This window comes from Uloborus diversus, chromosome 7 (genome assembly GCF_026930045.1).
Source record: "Uloborus diversus isolate 005 chromosome 7, Udiv.v.3.1, whole genome shotgun sequence".
In the NCBI taxonomy this organism is placed as follows: domain Eukaryota; kingdom Metazoa; phylum Arthropoda; class Arachnida; order Araneae; family Uloboridae; genus Uloborus; species Uloborus diversus.
The window spans coordinates 15,864,703-15,887,439 of record NC_072737.1 but is presented as its reverse complement, the minus strand read 5'-3'; the positions used below and the strand labels follow the sequence as shown (position 1 = coordinate 15,887,439).

At 36.3% G+C, this 22,737-nt stretch overlaps 1 protein-coding gene across 1 annotated transcript in view; it reads right to left on the bottom strand.

The window, feature by feature from the left end:
* The window catches only part of LOC129226283 (tolloid-like protein 1), an 81,094-nt gene that overhangs the window by 35,460 nt on the left and 22,897 nt on the right, over positions 1–22,737 (bottom strand). Inside the window, exons 4-7 of the mRNA XM_054860884.1 lie at positions 21,190–21,335; positions 19,047–19,242; positions 13,222–13,344; positions 6,978–7,138 (exon numbers count right to left, since the gene is read on the bottom strand). Of these exons, the coding sequence (XP_054716859.1) occupies positions 6,978–7,138; positions 13,222–13,344; positions 19,047–19,242; positions 21,190–21,335 (626 nt within the window). The remainder of the gene's footprint in view (positions 1–6,977; positions 7,139–13,221; positions 13,345–19,046; positions 19,243–21,189; positions 21,336–22,737) is intronic.

Below are 22,737 nucleotides of genomic sequence, written 5' to 3'. Positions count from 1 at the left end.
AATTAACCGATTCGGGAATTCGAGAGAAATAACTCAGCTACAAATGGAAAACAATAAGCGCTAGCCAAGCAAGGCAAAAAAGTATCATCTTCTTTCAATAACAATTTGTAATGTCATATTGAATTTTCTAGCATTAATTGTTATTCTTGTCAGGCCACAATTATTATTTAGTTTTATCAAGAATTGATAAATATCGAATTCAACATCGTGGAAATAGCTGCTTAGAACTACGAACTACGTAGTTTGCATTAATCTTTGACGTTTAGTAATGCTTCTTGAATTCTCATTTCTTTCTACGTGGGCCAGAATATCCACAAGACTTTGAAAATTAATTTAAAAAGAATAAAGCGAAAAAATCATACGTGCGAACAAAAATCACAACACTTTTAGCATTTTCTTCGTTACCATGTGCGTTTGTTTTAGTTTTTAAGTCCACCATTAGACAGTGACTTCAGTGCCCCCTATAGTTCGTTGGAGTTGCGAATTGTTTCAAGTCCCATTTGGTTAGAAATTAAATTGTTAATTCAAAACTTCAACAACCTTGTTTTGGCAACGTTTGACGAGCCCATTTGTTTTGATTTATTTGGCGAAATATTTTACAATCGCGCGGTGAAGTGATTACGCCGTGATGCTCATAAAAAATAGCGTAGTTTTTTGCTATTTTAATGTAGTTTTTTGACTTTTTATATTTTTCCCTTTGAATTTGCACGAAAATCTATCTTTATGCCAAATTTCAAGTATGTGAGACACTTGGAAGTTTGTAAACATTTTGATGAGTGAGTGAGTGAGTCAGTGTAAAAAATGACACTTTTCAGATAGTCGTAATTCCATAACTATAAGAGGTACATTCATGAAATTTAGGATTATAGGTCTGCTAGGCAGCTCTATTAGACATACAAAATTTCAAGCACGTAGATTTAATAGTTTTTGAGAAATGAGGGAGTCAAAAGTAGCTTGAAATGGTTCGTGTAAGATACACACTGGCAGATGTGTCGCCTGATTTCCGAACTTGGCTGACACACTGCCGTGTGTCTAAATAATCTCACCACGAAAATTAATTGATTTATTCTTTTACGACATAATTTTGATCTTACCTCTTTGCTTTTATATTTCCCGACGAAATGAAAACATTTCTTTTCTTTTTATTGTTTCAATAGAAACTCTTTGTTTCACCTCATTTTTTTTTCCTTCAGAGAATGCAATAAAATAATATGGCCCTAGTGACATTATAAAATGCATGCATCAAAACCACATCTCCCCCCCCCCTTTCCATAAAATAAATCCCCGGCTGCTCCTCTGATCTGCCGCACAATGAACTTTTTCATTCCTTTACACATTTTTAAGAAAATTACAAATACAACGCCTCTGCAATCTCAAAAATTTAATCAAAGTTGATGATTTCAACAAACACACCACAATATGAGCGCATGAGACGCACCTTGAAAATTTGTATTTAATAATTAAGACAGATAAACGGCCCGAAAGACTCGGGTAAAATGATAACACAGTCGCTATTTCGGCTTTGAAGCGCCATCAATATTCATTCGGCATGGCACCAGGAATTTTGCGAAGTGTGCAAGGAACGAATATTTTGTGTCAAAGTTTTCCATCGAATGGATAGTTTGATAATTTTGGAATGAAACATGTTCTTTTATCAGTTAATCTCAATTATTCCTCGGATAGCTTATTACGCCTCCTTTCGCTGGGTAATGAATTAGTTTGTTTATGTTTACGTCGTGTGTTAGTTAATGTTTTGAGAATGAAATATTTTCGGTGGAAGTAATGTTATAGGTGAAAATAAATTATGAACATAATCTGATTTACTTTTATGAATAACGAGCATCTTTTTACTTTCTTCTATATCTAATATATAGAAGAAAGTATTGGATTCGTGCAAATTTTCAAATTTCGAATTTTGACGGATTCGAACGTTTTGAGGTGTGCTGAGTCCATTTCGTCTATTTTTGGAAAATGTCTGTCTGTCTGTGTGTATGTGTGTATGTGTGTCACGTCTGTGTGTGACCAGTTTTTTGTGGCCGCTCTACAACAAAAACTACCGCATGAAATCGAACGAAATTTAGTACACGTATGTGCCCCTATGTGAACTTGTGCCCATTGGTTTTTGGCGCGAATTCCTCCAAGGGGGGTGGAGCAAAGGGACGTTTTTTGAGTTACGCGTGCTTGCTATTCCTCAGGAAGTAACTGGCGGAATCAAACAAAATTTGGTCCACCTGTTGCCCCTAACAGGAGCAGGTGTTGATTCAATTTTGGTGTCAAGAGCTTAAACGGGGGTTGAGTTATAGAACGTTTTTTGTCGTCAATTGTGACTGCTGTATCTCAAGAAATAACGAACGGAATTAAACAAAAATTTTTTGACAAGTAGCCCTTAGTGGGTATAAGAGCTGGTTTTATTTTGGTGTCAACAGCTAAAAAGGGGGGTAGCGCAATCGCCCGTTCTTTTTTTTCCACTGTGAGTGCCCTATCTCAAGAAGTAATGCTACGTTCTGGTTGAAATTTGGAATATATATGAATCTATACGTAAACAGGCTTTGGTTCAATTTTGACTCCAATCGCTCCAAGAGGTGTTGATTTTTTTTTTTTTTTTTTTGCGAATAAAAATAGTTTTATCAATGCAACAATAAGAAAGATAAATCGTAATAGATTGTCGTCTGCGTATTTCTCGTGATTTTAATTGTATGAAAATGATCGGAAATATTATCTCAATGATTTAAAATTTTTAACTGTCGCCATCTTATGTTTGTTAATAAATAAGATATTTGTAATTAATTCAAGCAAGGCTTTTAAAATAACTTTCATTTTTCGCTCTTTGCTTTGCTTTTACAATAATTCAGACATTGGGATGGTCGTCAAGTTTTTGCATGTGTAATTTTGTTTTTGTTCGGAATATTGCTTCCTCGTTAAGCATGGGGAGGGATCAGAAAAAGGAAAAATATAGAAGAAAGTTTCGTGATGGCCACAACATACTAGTTTACATTCCAAGTCGGTATATTTTACAACAAGAAAGTTAGTTATTATTTCGTAATGCTTTAATTGAAAAGGAAATTTCTTTTTGATATAGTTTAACATCGGTTACCTAAACTCCAATTAACCGAACGTTCTAATCTTTCGTTCCAATTCGAGTCCGCAAAATTGAAAACATTTGCCCAGATCTGCCAACTTTTGAAAATCCAAAATCGTAGCAGAATTTTGCAGTGGGGGAGGGGGGCGCTGCTGCAGAATAAAAACGGTAATGAATTGTCAACAGTATAAAGAACAACAAAAACAATGATACTTAACAAATTTCAAATATGATACAGAAAACATTAATACGGAATAAAAAAATTTATATTATTTACGGAATTTTTGGCAGTTTTTCTACTTTTTTGCCGAAGATTCAATGACTGGACCAGAGTCGCGATCTAAAAACCGATCCATGTTTAGTTTTCATGTTAATTTTTTTCTGAGTGTTCATAGGTTTATAAATTTGAAAGAAAACAGAAAATCGTAATTTTTGGACCCGCTTTCGTAGCGTCGTAGTTTAAAACTGTAATTCGTAGAAACTACGATTTTTTCGTAGCAGTTGGCAGCTCTGCATGTGCCAAAAGTACATGAGGATGAAGACCCAATAGATGGGGGCGGGAACTAAGGGTCACGACTGCAGTCTAGTCCGTCCCTTGCATTAAACGGGAGGAAAATTGCACACAAACCCTATTTTTTCTCCGCATTCACTACTAAATTTCATTGGAACAATTTTTCTGCACTAAAAGTGTGTATTAGAACTACAAGTGCGATTTATTTCCGAGGTACGAACGCTCTCAAAATGACAAAAACTATGGTGAAAATAGATGGCGCTTCGCGTGGCTAACATACTATTGATCTGGCAAACCTAACCTGGCAGTATTGTGAGGGCTACGCAGATCCTACTGTCAGCATATTGACGCTGCCAGGTTAAGTTTGCCCCAACTAAAGCCCCTATATATACGAGCCGGCGCATCAGCTAAAGATCAGCCATTTTGGATCGGAGCGCGTGTTTGAGTGGTTGTTTTTTCTGGCGAGTTATCGCTTTTGGTAATTTTGCACTGCAAGCGATTATCAGTTGCACGTGAATTGTTTATTAAATTAAATATTATTTTAGGCAAATTTACGAAACACGAGACTTTGCTGTGATTACCCTAGCCCCGCAACAATGAAAAATCCGATCCCAAATGGTTAAACTTAAGCTGATGCGTCGGCCTATCTATATAGCGCCTCCCCCCCCCCCCCCGTTACCGTCGCAACAGAGATAGCCCCAACTATAGGTCTATCGCGTCTTCAGCTGTGGGTGCGCAGTGAGCACGAAAACATACTTCAATCAATAGAATTTTTTTACGAAAGATGAATTTCATGCTATATGATGCTCTTTTATCTTTGGTTTACGCTTAGTTGGTAGTTCAATACAGCAGAAATTCATCGACATATGAGTAACAAGTTCGTGAAGGTTTCAAATTTTGAAGCAAGGATCTCAAGTGAAGTCATATATTTTGAAGAAAAATATTGGAAGAAATCAAGTTTCTATCTCTCGTTTCACACAAAACGTATCTCCATTCGTCGTAGTTGAACCACGTGGTTTGAGACCTGTTTTTGCATCAACGTTTCCTAAGCCAATGATTGAATTTGTTCCCTCCAGTACCAATTCCTGCTCTAGTTTAGACCTTCTTAACATCGTCGTGTGGAAGTGAGTAAATATCCAAATGCTTCAGGATGAAATCTGTAACATATAAAATCTATCATGTAGATTTTTCTTGAGATTTCTTGGAGATTTGCTAGGTACCAAATGCATCTGGATATTCAGAGTGAATCTACGATATAGGTTTAATGGAAATCATTAAGATATTACGCACACCTAGTACAACACTGCCACATCTGCAACAAGAAGTTCTGTCTAGGACTAGACGAGCCTACTTTCCCGTATACCCATACTACTTTCTAGTACCTGATCAATATTCTCAAAAATAGCTAAAATAGCAAACATTTCTAAACACATTTTTAAAAATACTTTAAGCTGACTTCTAGGAATAAAATATTCCTCACTCATCTAAAAAAAATTAGATGCGTAAAAAAAAAGAACAAATAAAATAGCAGCAACTTTTGAACAAAGCAGCTAATACACTTTTTTCCATTAAAAAATCTTTAACAGCTTTCAAAACGAAAAAATAATAATTAAAATTAATAAGCTCATTAAAATAAATACACCATGTCAAAAAAAAAATCGTTTCTTTTTCCCCTATTGCCAAAAACAATTTTTTAAATGAATTAATGCACTTACCAAAATAAATAAAAACAATAAAATGTCAACTTAAAGAAATAATTTTCGTTGTTCAAAAAAAAAAAAAAAAAAAAAAAAAATCGTATGCGCATATCTTTATGTAGAAACATAAATGACTTCAAGTTTATTTGCCGAAAACTGAATACCTAAATTAAAACTTTAGCGTAAAAATAAAAACAAGTCAGATCAACAATAATTATTTCACAGTCAAAACCCTAGCTGCGGAGTCAGAGTCAATCTCATTTTGCGGTAAAGGAATCTGAGTCGAATATCTCAGAATCGGAGTCAGTCATTTGTCATCCGTGTATAAATTTTTGCCAAAGCTACGAAGTCCGAGTCGAAGTCGGGGAGTCGGAGTCGGAGTCCAATTAATTGTCGGGCACAGGAGTCTGATTCGGAGTCAGGTGCCCCTAAATTCTCGGAGTCTGGAGTTTGGCGTCAAGAGCTATTTCCAACAAAATTTGCTTGAAAAAAATCCCCCTTCAAGTATGGAATCTACATTGACTATCAGTTTCCCCGAAGGCGCTAATGTTAAGGGATTTGAATTGTTCAAAATTGAACGGAAAAATTTTCAAATCAAAAAGATATTTTATATACAAGTTTTTCATCAAACGCTTTTTCCTACAAACTTTGTTTGAAGCAAATTCCCCTCAAAGTTCGGAATTGCCTTGAATTTCCCCGTAGGCGCTAATGTTAAGCTTCTTGAACTGTTCAAAATTGAACAAAAAATAGTTCAAATCAAAAAGTGAAATAGGGGAATGAGGTGTCCTCGCCGAGATCTTTCGAACAAAAAAAAAGTTTGTTCAAATCGGACTATTCATTCAAAAGTTATTAGGGGGGGGGGGACAAATAGACAGACCGACAGACATTTTCCCCCACCGCAATACCCTACTCTCCTATTTTTAATTTTTCGATATTTATTTAATTATTTTATTTATTTTTGACTTTTTTTTTGTTTTTCGCGATATTTTTAAGATGCATTAAGCCTTCTTTCATGCTTTTTTCTTCTTTTTCTGACTTTTACTGGGAAAGTAGGCTAAAAACTACTTCTCGAGAATAGTCAATTTGAATGTAATGCGCCTTAGCTTAAATTCTTATAGTAACACACAGACACATCTTAAAAATAACGTTAATTTTTTTTTTTCGTTTGTGGCTGTCTTGCATTTTAAAAGAACTAATAAAAATGCACCCGGTAGTGGCACAGCGAAAGGGAGTTTTAGGGGTTAAAACACCCCCAGGGATATTGGTTTTAACAAATGTATGTTCCAATGCAGTAGTTTAAACAAATGAAAGGGCTGTTTCGATCAAAAATCCTCCTTCAGAAGGTTTTTCGATCAAAAAACCAACCCCAGAAGATATTTGTGATTTTAAAAAAAATCCTCCAGAAGATATTTTTGATCCAAAAAAAAAGAAAAAACACCCTCCAGAAGGTAATTTTGATTTTAAATAAAAGGAACCCCCAGAAGGTAGCTACCCTCCAGAAGGTATTTTTGATCAAAAAACCCCCCTCCAGAAGATTTTCCTGGCTGCGCTAGTGAACCCGGACATGTATATAAATCAAAATCAATAATTTTTGACTTGGTGGTGCTGTTGTATTCAGTGTGTAGTTTGTTGCATGCCAAACATGGATATGAACAATTAGAATGTTTTGGAGACAGTTTGGGATACTCACATTGGTTCCCTCCAGATCGAAGTGCGTGAAATTGAGCGTGATACGAAAGTGGGGCGGAGCCATGATTTCCCAAATGCACTGCTTGTTCGAAGGGTAGAGGTCGGGGAATGAAGGACTCGTGATGGACCCACGTTCCGCTCGCAAAACACCTCCACAGGCATCTAAAAATAATAGGAAGAAATCCATTACCGTGCATGAAAAATATCCGAAACTATTCACTTACTAGAAAATTGCCCGTTAAGGTATGACGGGTAAAAATTGCTTCTACATTTGAACGCAGCCATTGCCTGTTTGGTGATAGTTTGATGCTTGAAATTTTAACCCTGACTCTAGTGGATTAACCTCAAACTACAGCAGGTAGAGTTAATTGTTTTCGTCTTTTCATTCCCTTGAAATGACACAGTCTCACAGCAAAACAGTTAAGTGACCGGATCGAGTTCAGCCTTGTCGACATAAAGTCTTTCCCTGCATGTTAAACATTACCAAAATATATTATCAAATTACCATGCCGTAGCGCCAGTTTCGTTGTTGAAACATGTGCGTTACTCGATCATTGGCTATTTTATATATATATATATATATATATATATATATATATATATATATATATATATATATATGAGGATGAAAAATACAACCTGATTTATCAAACTTATAGAGAAAGTGATAAATTTTTGAGAAATCACGAATTGCCTAGTTTTTACTTGACCCTTGAATAACGTCCGCATCCATTGATTATTATTTTTCTATGCTTATAATGCAGGCGTCCATGTTCTCGATTTAACACAATCTTTTTTACGTGGAAGCAACATCAAGCACAAAACTTCCAGCGTCCAGCCCCTGGCATTCATTTGAATTTTGAAGTCTTGAATTCAAATTATGGTTGCGATAAAAGTCATTAGTAGAAAGAAGAAATCCAACGAGTAGCGTCCAATCGCCATTCGTGATTGCGTAAAATATAATTTGAATTCAAGATCTCAAAATTCAAACTAATTTTTCTCATTTTCTTTCCTTCTTCTCTTTTCCTTCCCCCTTCCCTTCTCCCCTTCTCTTTTCTTTTTCTTGATAACGCCGCACTTACGTACTTTTTTTATCAACCCACACATACATGACAGCCTTTTTACACAGGAAATAGCTCAGCAATTAATAAAAAAGGGTTTGTATAAAAAACGCTAGGCTTTAAATTTACTTATAAAACGATTATCAAATCAAAACAAACATATTTTTTTCCAAGGCTTTGTAATTGCATACTCAAAGAGGAAATTTTTCGAGGGGTGCAACAAGTAATAATGTTGTACCCTGCCGTGTGAATTACGTTGTATAAAATATGTATACGTACATTATACATAAATACGTCAATGCCGAAGATTTTACCATGAAAAGTCTGTAATGTTTATGATTTATAGCACTCCATTATAAAGAACCCAAAGTTTCAATGTACATCAAATGGAAATGCAACCTTGCGAAACCCAAAAATCTACAGCTGAGCTCAAAATGAGACATTGCTTTTTTAAGCTTCACTCTTTTTAATATCATTTTTTAAGATTTTTTTCAAACGTATTTCCCATTCACAACTTGGTACCTCCGAGCCAGAAGGACGTAAGTCACATTATGATAATTTTACAGGGTAGAGGTAAAAACATTTTTCTGGCGAGACGTGCGATCGTTTAACCCTGGTAAAAAATGAAAAGGATTTTTTTTTTCTAGAATGGGGGTTTTTTTTTTTCTGAAAGAGCATGCTTAAAAACATAGGATCTGAGCATTTTTAAAATAATTTGTTTGAGTTTAATATTTTTAAAAAAATACTTGAACCGGCTCGCTTTCAATGTTTACGCTTCTGTCGTGTGACATCACAAATGATGAAATGCCATTCAATGTTGCCATTCAAAGAGCGAAATAGTTGATTCGCATCTTTACTCACGTGTATTGGCAACGATAGGGTTAATAGCAAGCGTAGAGCGCAATTTTAACTCGATTCTTGATTATCATAACGTGGGAACGTAGTAGAAAGATGCGCCAAATTGCATCATTTGTGACGTCATCAAGACCACGCCTTGTTTGAAAAATCGGACACTTGAAAAAATTAATTAAAAAAAACTGTTGGGAAAATGAAAGTATTTTCTGGGTCCATGTAATTTTTTTTGCTCATTCTATCCATTTCAATGACTAAAAGCAGTACTTTTGACTGAAGGAAACCACCCCATTACGTTCACATGGCTCGATGCGGAATAGGCTGCAACATACAATGCACTAATAAATGGAAAATTGAAAATTTTGAACATAAGTCAGTCTGGCTCTGAGGTACAGAACTCGCCATAAAATATTGCATACAGTTAAATTATGTTACAAAAGTATAATTTTGATTAAAAAATTCAGACACGACTTTAGTTCTTAGTATGTCAGAATAAATCTTTTCACAAAAGAAATCTGTTAAAAAAATAATTTGAATTTTGACATCTTGAATTCAAATTATGTTTTTCGCAATCACGAGTGTGTGTAATGTAGGCGTGTGTGTTTGTGTGTGTGGGGGGGTATGTGTGTTTGTGTGCAGGGGGTATGTGTATGTGTGTAATGGGTATGTAGGCATATGTGTTTGTGTCTGTATGCTGGCAAAAGTGTGTGGTTAGTTGTGTGTATGAATGTGTGTGTGTAGGCATGAATGTGTGGATAGTTGTGTGTATGTGTGTGTATGTGTGTGTATGTTTTTGTGTGTGCATGTGTTTGTGTGTGTATGTTTTTGTGTGTATGTGTAGGTGTATGTATGTATGCGTGTGTGTATGTGTTTGTGTATGTGTGTGTGTGCATGTGTTTGTGTATGTATGTGTTTGTGTGTGTGTGTAGGTGCGTGTATGTATGCATGTAAGTGTAGGATATTGACGCCACCTGGAGACGGCTTTCGCTAGAGAAGCAGCATCGTGAGGAGCCGGTCGACGGTGATGGTGTGGAGGGTGGCGGTGGGAAAATAAAATGATAGCACGTCAAAAAAAGTCAAATGAAAGCAATAAGCAATCGTGATTGCTCAAAAATAATAATTAAAAAAATTCTTCACAAATGTTTGACCTTTCTTAAACATAAGAAGTGTCTGCAGAAATATATTTCTTCTTTCTGTTTTGAACAAATCCAAAATCTTCCAATATTCCGAGAGCCACCACACAATGAGAGAGGATGCATGCAAAAAAGCAACGCCGCAAAATTCGGATTTTCTGCGGACGGAAGCATTTATTCCTGAAGCAAGTTGACCAAGACAAATGATCGAAAGTTCCCGCCGAGAATTCCCTTTCCTAAAATAGACATCCAACGATTTTCGAGACTCCATATTTTATGACCCGTGGCAGAGAAGCGATTCTTTTGAGGATGAGGAACGAAAATGCATTCCATTGTGCTCCGCTCGGGCTTGGAATGGCGGGAACAAATTTTGGCAGAAAGGAAAGAAGTTTCTCAAAATCGATTTTTAACAAACTTTTGTGAGTTGGACCAGTTCCCTTGTTTTGCGGGCGGACAATGGTAATCCGTAAAAGTTTTCGAGAAGTTTTAACTCTAGAAGACACAGCAGTATTAAAGTTTATATTTTGTATGAAGTGTACAGCCTGATTTCAAAACTTCTTTAAGGATGCGAAACGTTAAAAACGAATAACTTAATTGAGAAGAGACTTAGAAATTTGAGTGGTTATTTGACATTTTTTAATCAAAACTATCATTATTATCATCATTATTATTACCTTCATTACTTAAAATATTATTATTATTCGTACTATTATTATTATCATCATCATTAACATGATTATTTATAACATTGTTTATATTATTGTAAACGCGATTAATATTATAAATACTATTATCCTTTTTATCATCATTATTACTTTCTTCTATATCTAATATATAGAAGAAAGTATTGGATTCGTGCAAATTTTCGAATTTCGAATTTTGACGGATTCGAACGTTTTGAGGTGTGCTGAGTCCATTTCGACCATTTTTGGAAAATGTCTGTCTGTCTCTGTGTGTGTGTGTGTGTATGTATGTATGTGTGTGTGTATGTATGTGTGTCACGTCTGTGTGTGACCAGTTTTTTGTGGCCGCTCTACAACAAAAACTACCGCATGAAATCGAACGAAATTTAGTACACATATGTGCCCCTATGTGAACTTGTGCCCATTAGTTTTTGGCGCGAATTCCTCCAAGGGGGGTGGAGCAATGGGACGTTTTTCGAGTTACGCGTGCTTGCTATTCCTCAGGAAGTTACTGGCGGAATCAAACAAAATTTGGTCCATATGTTGGTATTAACAGGAACAGGTGCTGATTCAATTTTGGTGTCAATAACTCAAACGGGGGTTGAGCTGTAGAACGTTTTTTGTCGTCAATTGTGACTGCTGTATCTCAAGAAATAATGAACGGAATGAAAGAAAAATTTATCGGCAAGTAGCCCTTAGTGGGTATAAGAACTGATTTTAGTTTTGTGTCAACAGCTAAAAGGGGGGTAGCGCAATCACCCGTTCTTTTTTTCCATTTTGAGTGCCCTATCTCAAGAAGTAATGCTACGTTCTGGTTGAAATTTGGAATATATGTGAATCCATATGTAAACAGGCTTTGGTTCTATTTTGACGCCGATCGCTCCAAGAGGTGTTGATTTTTTTTTTTTTTTTTTGCGAATAAAAATATTTTTTATAATGCAACAATAAGAAAGATAAATCGTAATAGATTGTCGTCTGCGTATTTCTCGTGATTTTAATTGTATGGAAATGATAGGAAATATTATCTCAATGATTTAAAATTTTTAGCTGTTGCCATCTTATGTTTGTTAACAAATAAAATATTTGTAATTCATTCAAGCAAGGCTTTTAAAATAACTTTCAATTTTCGCTCTTTGCTTTGCTTTTGCAATAATTCAGACATTGGGATATTCGTCAAGTTTTTGCATGTGTAATTTTGTTTTTGTTGGGAATATTGCTTCCTCGTCAAGCATGGGGATGGATCAGAAAAAGGAAAAATATAGACGAAAGTTTCGTGATGGCCACAACATACTAGTTTTTACTATCACCATCATTATTATCATTATCATTACTATTATAAATAATATTATCATTAGTATTATAATTGTTATCATCATCATTATTATCATCATTTAATTATACTTTACTAAAATTAGCATTTTTATTATTATTACTAGTGGAACCCACACGGTTTTGCCCGTAATAGAAAATTAAAAGGTCTTTTGGTTCGCCTGTATATTTACAAATAATGTATAGTGAATTTTCTCGCCAATTGACTTGTGCCCATGTTACGGTTCCACGTTATGATAATTTCGTCATTTGCTCGTCCATCTTATGAGACTTTTGTCCCTAAAATTGGAATAGAAAAAGAACCACATCGAATTTTCGAAAAATTGCTTCGAGGTGCACACCCCCATGGTACAAACTAACTTCGTGCCAAATTTCATGAAAATCGGCTGAACGGTCTAGGCGCTATGCGCGTCACAGAGATCCTGACAGACAGAGATCCCGACAGACAGAGATCCTGACAGAGGGACATTCAGCTTTATTATTAGTAAAGAAAAGATAAAGAAGATAAAGATAAACACTGTCACTATTATTATTAGTATTATTATTATTCACACATTATCAATTAGCAATATTGGCATTTTTATTCTTATTAGCATTATTATTATTGAATTATCGTTATATTATTATTGCAAATATTATTATTTTTATTAAAACTGATATCATTTTTTTAAATTTGACATTTTTTTGCAGGTATATCATCAAACAGTTATTGCAGTTGCAAATTTTTATTTTAGTCATTGTTTTATCATTATTATTGTTTACTGAAAAATTACCCGTCATGGTATGATGGGTGCAAATTGTTTCTTTATTAGAAAGATTTCTCTTAAAATTTCAAGTGTCCAAATAGATACATATGAGTCAGTGAGAAGCAAAGGGATGTAAGTGACAAAATTAAAAATTTGGAGATAGCCAGTACAGTAGAGATAGTAGGTGGACCTCTCCTCTGTTTTGGGGCTCTTTTCTTATGTAAATCGTTTGAAAGCTTATAAAAAAAATTACCCCCACACACAAACATACCTGTCCCATTTTTTTTTTAAATGGGTTAACACTCTTTTAACCCAAAAATCTGAAATTGTTAAGAACTTAATGCCAACTTCTATGCATTTTAATATAGAAGAAAGTAAATAATGAGCATCCGGTAAAAATAAGGAAAATAAAAGTGAAAGTGGAATAAAATTGGAGCGTACCTTCGCACCTTTTTCCATCCGAGTGCAGTTCGAACCCAATCTCGCATTCGCAGCGGTATCCTCCGACGGTATTCACACATTTTTGTTCGCAACCGTGACTTGAACTTGAGCATTCGTCAACCTCTGCAAAGGAAAGACAAGTATAAAAGCCAATTACACTAGTGACGTAGCAAAAAACTCTTCAAGGTGGGGTATCCAGTACAAAAACTATCAACTATAATACTAGGAAATGTAGTAATAGAACCAGTAATAATATGATTTTAACTTTATATTGAGTCATCAGTTCGCAGAGAAGGGGGAGTTTTGGGGGAAAAAGCACCCCCCTCCCAGAGACACTGGTTTTAACATAAATGTATATTCTAAACCAGTAGTTGAAACATACGAGGGGGGACCTAAAAGTAACCGGATTTTTGTTTTAAAATATTTATATATTAGTTTATTCACAAAATTTCTTTTGTCTCTTTCAGAGTATTCACCCTTAGATGAAATACACTTGTTGATTCTTTTTTTCCATTGTTATAAGCTCCCCTGGAACTCTTTAGCTTTGACCATGTTCAGTGCCCGTTGCGAAGCAGTTTTTACAGCCCCTACATCATCAAAACGCTTCGATTTCATTCGATCATCATTTTTTTAATCCTTGGGAACAGAAAAAAATCACAGCGGGAAAGGTCTGGCGAATACGGGGGTCGAGGAACGACTGGCCACCCCTGAGAGGCCAAGTAGCGATTTATAGTGAAGGCTAAGTGTACGGGAACGTTATCATGGTGAAGGAACCATTCTTCTGTCTTGTTTCTTCTAAAGTTTCGTCAATCGTAAAACGACGACTCTCGTTGATTTTTTTTGGCGTATTTTGTCAACGTGTTCATCATTTCGAGACGTTGAAGGGTGCTGAGAGCGAGCATGATCTTCAACATTCATACTACCACGTTTAAAGTGCCCAAACCCCTCGAAAACTTGTGTACGGCTGATAGCATCGTTGTTGAATGCTTGTTCAAGCATTTGGTAAGCTATTCTGTTGCCGACTTTTAGTGCAGGAAGCAAAATTTCAAGCTATCAGTTTGTTCTTTTAAATCTGACATAATGAGTTCGCAGGTGGAAAGAAACAGCACCTGAGAAAACCAATCCTACGATCAGACGGTATCAGTTAAACTGACACCACTTGTACAGCTGGTTTGTGAAGGTCTCTACTTGAGCCATCTAGCTGGTGAAAACTCTACTACATCTAGGATTGGCATCGCACCATTAGTCCGGTTTCTTTTGGGTCCCCCCTCGTATGAAGAGACTTTTTGATCAAGAAACCTCCTCCAGAAGGTATTTTTGATTGAGAAACATCCTCCAGAAGGTATTTTTGATCAAAAACCCAACTCCAGAAGGTATTTTTGATCAAGAAAGGTATTTTTTCTTAAAACCCCAACATCAAAGGGTATTTTTGATCAAGACCCCCCCCCCCCCCCCAGAAGGTATTTTTGATCAAAAAAGTCCTTCCAGAAGGTTTTTCTGGCTGCGCTAGTGACAGCCATACATGCAAAAAAAAAAAAAAAAAAAAAAAATTGATAGCGTGATGACGAAAGTACTATATACAGAAGGGAATAACTTTGGTTTTAAGCATTGGAGTTTAATTTTGAGTTTCATGGGGGTAGCGGCGGATTTTACCATGTCGCAAATGCGAGGGGTCCTCACGAGATCAAGGCCCCCTAAGAGGATCATAATACCTGTTGATCAAACTTTTTATTTTAAGTGATGGACTATGGGGCTCCTAAAAATACAACGCGACAGGCCCGCAAACCTGTAAATCCATCACTGTAAGGGAGGAATCTGGACACGGAGACCTACCCATTTCCCACACCACTGAATAAAACTGAAAGTCATAAAAAATCGTCTTCATGTTCCGCATAGGTTTGCTTAAACATGTAGCTACATGAATGTTCAATCGCTTCTTGCTTTCTGGAAAAATTAGACATTAATAAAACGAACCATATTTCTGCTATTGCTGTATTGATGTACATCATTTTACACGTATCTCAATTTAACACTTTGAATCTTCATCAAATGAGCTAATTAATGTGATTGAGTTACTTGTGCCTCAAATGTGTGATTATGGCCGTTTCCATGGACACTTTCGACCTGCTTTTCACCGCATTCCGGTTATTAGCGGGTTTTATGTGGAACTTTTCTACTCCTGCTAGCTTCTGGAGTGAAAGCGGTGTTCTTACCCAGAATGCATTACGCGAAACAAGTTCGTCTACTAGCCGCTAAGGATGCTGGGTAAAAACCGCTTTCTCTGGTATAATGGGAGAACCTCTTTTTACATGGAAACGGGGAATTTTTCAATCGTTTTTTTTTTTGTGGAACCAGAGTGGGGATTTACCGGGTCGAAAAGTGTGTTGTGAACGCGGCTATTGAGCAGAGTGCAATACCGACAAATAATGCAAGGAAGGAGAAAGCAATTTTAGGAGGTACACCTAGTTCACAGTTGGATAATTGTTTACTTTTTTTTTTTTTTTTTGGTAATAAAGAAAGTTGACGATTTTTTTTGGGGGATCATTTTTTGTATTCATTACCATTATTGAGACTTTTAATAACATGATTCTGATGAAATAGTACAATCTGAATACGGATCTGATTATTAATTAATAACTAGTGGTACCCGCACGGCTTTGCCCGTAGTAGAAAATGAAAAGGTCATTTGGTTCGCCTCCATCTTTACAAATATTGGATAATGATTCTCACGCCAATTTGCTATATTCATTCGCTTGCCCATGTTACGGTTCCACGTTATGATAATTTCGTAATTTATCATAACGTGGAACCGTATGCCACGTTGTTATGATTTGCTCGATAAAATTTTCTTAAAACTGGAATAGAAAAAGAACAAAATCGAATTTTCGAAAAATCTCTTCGAGGTGCACACCCCCATGCTACAAACTAACTTTTTACCAAGTTTCATGAAAATCGGCCAAACGGTCTAGGCGCTATGCGCGTCACAGAGATCCAGACAGAAATCCAGACAGACTTTCAGCTTTATTATTAGTAGAGATCATATCCGTAATCAAATTAATTATCTGACGTATTATTCTGATTACGGATGTTAGTGTTCCCTGCAACTACGACATCGTGAAAATGGTTCCGTAAGAGAGTCAAGATTAACGCTGCTCTATATTTCAGATAAATAGGACAAATAATAATTCCACCATATTTATTTTATTAAATAGTGCACGTAAATTCATTTATGGAGACGTTGAATAAGTGAGAAAGAGGACGTTGAATGTTGGGGGAGGGCAATTGAGTAGATGCTAATATGATCAAACATAAAAAAAAATTAGTGGATTAAAAAAAAAATAAGGAATGGCTGCTTTATTTTTAACTGCTTTCATTTTACTGTGAAAATCTGTAGATTGAGATATGCTCATTACTGTTTAAGTTATCTTTCGTTTTGAACAGGGCTGTGGAGTCGGAGCCTGTCATTTTCCCTCTAAGTCCGCAACTCTGACAGTGATTGCAGAGTCGGAGTTGGACTGGTTTTGGGGTAAACGAGTTGGAGTCAGAGTCAAAGGCTCTAAAATTCCCGGAGTCGGAGCCGAAGTCGATCATTTTCCCTCGATTCCGCAGCCCTGGTTTTGAAAGCTAAAAACGTTGCTACATATCTATTTTTACTTTCTTCTATATCTAATACATAGAAGAAAGTATTGGATTCGTGCAAATTTTCGAATTTCGAATTTTGACGGATTCGAACGTTTTGAGGTGTGCTGAGTCCATTTCGACTATTTTTGGAAAATGTCTGTTTGTCTGTGTGTGTGTATGTATGTGTGTGTGTGTGTGTCACGTCTGTGTGTGACCAGTTTTTTGTGGCCGCTCTACAGCAAAAACTACCGCATGAAATCGAACGAAATTTGGTACACATATGTGACCCTATGTGAACTTGTGCCCATTGGTTTTTGGCGCGAATTCCTCCAAGGGGGGGTGGAGCAATGGGACGTTTTTTGAGTTATGCGTGATTGCTATTCCTCAGGAAGTAACTGGCGGAATCAAACAAAATTTGGTCCATATGTTGCTCCTAACTGGAGCAGGTGCTGATTCAATTTTGGTGTCAATAACTCAAACGGGGGTTGAGCTATAGAACGTTTTTTGTCGTCAATTGTGACTGCTGTATCTCAAGAAATAATGAACGGAATAAAAGAAAAATTTATCGGCAAGTAGTCCTTAGTGGGTATAAGAGCTGATTTTATTTTGGTGTCAACAGCTAAAAAGGGGGTAGCGCAATCGCCCGTTCTTTTTTTCCATTGTGAGTGCCCTATCTCAAGAAGTAATGCTACGTTCTGGTTGAAATTTGGAATATATGTGAATCCATATGTAAACAGGCTTTGGTTCAATTTTGACGCCAATCGCTCCACGAGGTGTTGATTTTTTTTTTTTTTTTTTTTGCGAATAAAAATAGTTTTATTAATGCAACAATAAGAAAGATAAATCGTAATAGATTGTCGTCTGCGTATTTCTCGTGATTTTAATTGAATGGAAATGATCGGAAATATTATCTCAATGATTTAAAATTTTTAACTGTTGCCATCTTATGTTTGTTAACAAATAAAATATTTGTAATTAATTCAAGCAAGGCTTTTAAAATAACTTTCAATTTTCGCTGTTTGCTTTGCTTTTGCAATAATTCAGACATTGGGATGGTTGTCAAGTTTTTGCATGTGTAATTTTGTTTTTGTTGGGAATATTGCTTCCTCGTCAAGCATGGGGAGGGATCAGAAAAAAAAAGAAAAATATAGAAGAAAGTTTCGTGATGGCCACAACATACTAGTTTGTATTGTACTTATTCAAAATTCCCCACAATTTTTTCCTCTCTCGCATCTTTCTGTTCCGAACTGAAAGACCACTTTATCAGTACTCCTTACAACTTTATCAGTATTAGTTATAGCTTATTGAAAGGAGAATAACTTATATTTGCCGCCTTCGCTCCTGGTTCGAAATCAGACGACCTACAATTTATTTCACATGAGTGGGAGCTCCGGTATGCCATCGTCGTCGAACCAGGATTAGAGTTCATCTGGAGTACCACATGAGTTGAGTCAATTTGTGAAAAATATTAGATAGACTCAAAGCATTTTAGTAAAAAGACTTTTCGAAGTTTATTTCCGTTGGGAAGGAGGAGAATAAGAGAGGATAATTGGATTGTGATTTTTTTAAGGAATTCACAGTGATCATTTTATCAAATCATGTTTTTAAATAAGTTTTCCTTAATGGATGCCAATATTTGCTACAATACTATGGCTTGGGACAAAGAATGACAAATCTACAGGTCTACGGACAAAAACAGTCATTCAATGCATTTAAGTGTTTAACTGCTTTTTGAAGGGATCTTAATTGCATTTTTTTTTTTTTTTAGCATTACTACTTTTCTTAAAGTTTTTCAACGTGAAATTCCGAACGATAGTACAACATTTTTTTTTAGATTAAAAACGAACTTGCAGAATGAGTTGGAACAAAAGTTAGTGGCCGATTTTGGGCTCCAGGAGCACATATAAAATGGCGCCATTGAGGCGTTACATTCTCTTCCAAAAACATAAACTCTTCCCCCGCGTAAAAACGTGCTCATAAGATTTTTGCCCATGCCGCGTGGATTTTTCCACGATTCATTTTACATAGTGCGTAGCGACTAAGCCTTAAGGGCCACTATTTTTATTCCGTTCTTCCTTTCTCTCAACAACAAGCTTCAATTTTACTTTTTAATCTGGAAAACGCATAAAGGTTTCTTAAAATAATTTCCCTCTTGGACAAGAAAACGACAATGGTCTTAGAACACTAAGTTGTTGTGACATTACCTCTGACGAACTTTGCAGAGAATCCTATCTTGAGGACAGAGCTGTCGGATACGAAACGCACCAGCATCTTGTGGCCGGTGGACCTGACCTCTGGTGGAATCTTGTAGCCACACAGCCTGGCCAATAAGGGACTGTGCAATTCCAAACCATCACGGATTTCTACGAAGTCATACGCGCAGTTGTCATGATACTCTACCTAAAAGAAAAAATAGATTTTTGAATCACTGGTTTGAGAACATCATCATCAAGGTTTACGCTGAAAGTCTGTTCCAGCTTCTTGGTCCAACCACGGTTTTCAGGACCTGTTACGGTCTCGCCTATACCTTTTGTCTTGTATTAGACGGCAACTCTAAAAATTCTCTCTCATTTCATGCGTCGGATACGACCTTTCCAGGAAATGCGGTATTGGTTAATTCATCCATAGATGCTAAAAACCTTCAATTCATATCTTCATTCTTTATTTCGTCCATAAGTGTGCAGCCCTGTAGAGATCCCAGGCATAGGCGTAACCAGAATTCCAGGAGCGAGCATAGGCGCAACAAGATAGTGGTTTTCGGATGCCCCCCCCCCTTCATCCGCCCTAGTACGGACCTAGGAAGTTGCTTAAAATTATAGTCTTCCTCTCCCCCTTAAAAAACATTTTATGCTATTCTTGTTCAGATAAGAGCAGAAAAGCGGTTATGTGCCTCTCCCCCAGAATTTTTTAGAAATTGAAGTTCCATTATCATAATCGAAAGTGATGTCCCATCCTAGATACGTGTAATGTAGTTCTTGTTCAATAATTTTAGGATTGAAAACTGAAAGACAATTATTCTTTACTATGGAGGATATAGTCTCAGTTTAGGTTATCGTAAACAAGGGAAAGAGGTAAGCAAATTGCATAACCGCATCTGTAGGAAAGTTTTAAACTAAATCATTGCTGAATGACGAGTAGGCAGAACTTTCAGAGAATTCTTGCGTGTTTTCAAACAACAGTGTAGATGTCATCATTGTTTTCAGGTGGCATTGAGAAAAACTTTTTTCATCGAAGTTTAGCGATCATAATGTTTTCTCTCCGGCAGATGTACAAAATTTTTCCTCTGCATTTATTTGTTACATGAAATTTTACTGAAAGCATTTGGTTATGGATTTCACCTTCTCCTTCATTTTTGCTGCACCAGTTTGATGATCCATGTTACCCCATACATATTACACTCATGATTGATTGGTTACAATGAGCTTACAAAATATTATCAAAACACATTTCATTTTGATATAAATTGTGTTCTTTTGTTAGTGCTACCTGTCATCTAGGCAGTGACATCGCTACGGGGGGGGGGGCGATCCGCCCCTGCTGTCCCCCGTGGAGGGGGGGGGGTGACACCCAAAGTGGAATTGCAAGTTTTTGTAAAATATGAAGCTAACATGCATTTTTAAGACTACAAGTTTGAAATTTTTCCGGAGGGTGAACCCTCGGACCTCCCCTTTTATTTCTTTTTTGTACATTAGCCCACTTAAAATTTCGTTATAACACAAATGTAGTTGTTTCTGAATATTGCATGAATTTCATGTTTTCAGGTGTACAATCTTTTTTTCTTTTGCGTTTGTAAGGGGGGGGGGATGACACCACAAATTACGCTTCGGGTGTGACCCATGTTAAAACGCCACTGCTTCTAGGTGTATTCTTCCGTAGATCGTCGAGTCGAACGTTGATTTTACATTTGATAGCATTCTATCAGTTTTTCAACCAGTGTTAAACATCTTCAGGACATTTTGTTGTGTCTTTTGTTGTGTACAAATACAGGTCCTGTCTGACTTTCACGAGAAAAGCTCCCGCCGTCAAGTCTGAGCCCGTCTACTGCCATAGAAACGGACTTCGTTCATTTCCTGCAAGGGTTAACAGGAAGGCTTTTCGGCGCCATTTCGCCACTCGTCTGCTCGCCTTTATGTAGTCGTACGGGTTTTTCCAACATGAAGCTTCCCTTGGAAAAATGAGACGCGCTTCGTTACTATAGCAATAGACAGGCGCAGACATTTCGGTGGTGACTTTTCTCATGATGGTCGGATAGTATCTCATTTCAAAAAAAAAAAAAAAAAAATCTGTATAGAACTGAACTCATTCATTAGGATACTTTTTGTGATAGTTTAGTTCCAGCGAAGTTACCTCAAATGCCTGGAACGTGAGCGCCACCTGACTTCCGGGGGTCACAGATATTCTCCAGATACACTCTTTGTTCGCCCTGTATTCATCGGGATAGTTCGGGCTCTGGAGTGTACCTTCAGACTGTTCTAAGATCCCTCCGCAAAGAGCTGGAAAAATATAAAGTAATTTTTAATTTGTAACACATTAAAAATCATTGTAGTACAGTTGATTCAAGCTTGGACTAAAAATTAGATAACTCTTACTCCAGTTGGGTCAAACCTAACCTGGCAGCGTTGTAATGCTGTGATTGAGATCTGAGTAGCCTGCAGAATGCTGCCAGGTTAGGTTTGTCCCAACTACAGCAAACCTTTTAGTGGCAAGAGTAAGCGTCATCAGTATTACACTGCATACCAACTTCAGTACACTCAGCCTTGCCCTGTACACTCAGTCTTGCCACCAAAAGAGTCAAAAAATAAATTTAGTAAATGTCAAGAATAAATATCTTTGCTATAAGCTGTCATTGAAGCACTTTTTTCTTCTTCTATTAATAGCTAACTGAAACATTCTCACCCCTCGTATTTGATGCAAGCTTGTACTACAGCAAAAGCGAATATACTTACAGGTGAGCTTGTCTACTTATCATATAAAATATATCACAATGTGTCCTATATTTTTGAAATAGTGCACATGAAGTATACTATCATTGAGCCAACTCAAACAAAATGCGAAATTTCATCAAGTTAATTAATCAATTTCATATTATTTGAGTCATGTTATTTTGAGTTAAGAGACAGGATAGAGATAATAATTATACGCAATCTGACTGTACATACGTACAGACATCTCGTTAAAATTCCTTAAATGAGCTTGTAAGCAATCAAAATTAATTATTTCTGTTGCTCGTACTGTCTTACGTACAAGCATCAAGAAAAAAGCTGGCCAGGGATAATTCACTGTTTAACAAGAGAGAAATTGAGGTTTTAATTAAGGTGATAAATGTTTCGTAATGTTACAATGTTTCTTTTGTTTTTTAAAAAGAAATGAACGTATTTAAGATTTAACATTTCTGTTGGAAAACCAAAAGTCAATCTATATATATAAAAATGGATGTTGGTAAATTTGTTGGTTAATTTGTTTCCTAAGTCTCAGAAACTATCCGGCAGATTTGACTGAAACTTTCACCGTTAGTTCTTTTTGGTACTGGGAAGGTTTATAGACCAGTTCGGAAAAAATTTTATTGATAGTTTCTTTTTTATTCCAATTTAAGTCCCAATTTTAGCATAAATGCCCCGATAGGGTCACGAAAAAATACGTGCACATATCAAAATTATGTGTCCATCGAAAGCGCTAATTTTTCTGCTGAAGATGGCATCTGCTAGAAAGTTCTAAGTTGTATAAAAAACGAGTTATGAGCTTTTTTGTTCCATGTTCGAAGGCTTTCATCAACCACAATTCATTATTTAATGCATCATCTCTACTCCCAGTTGATAGTTGGAATTGTTGTATTGTTGAATTTTTTTGCGTTTCGTCTGACTGTTCACGGCTTTTCTCAAATTAAATCTTAAAGTA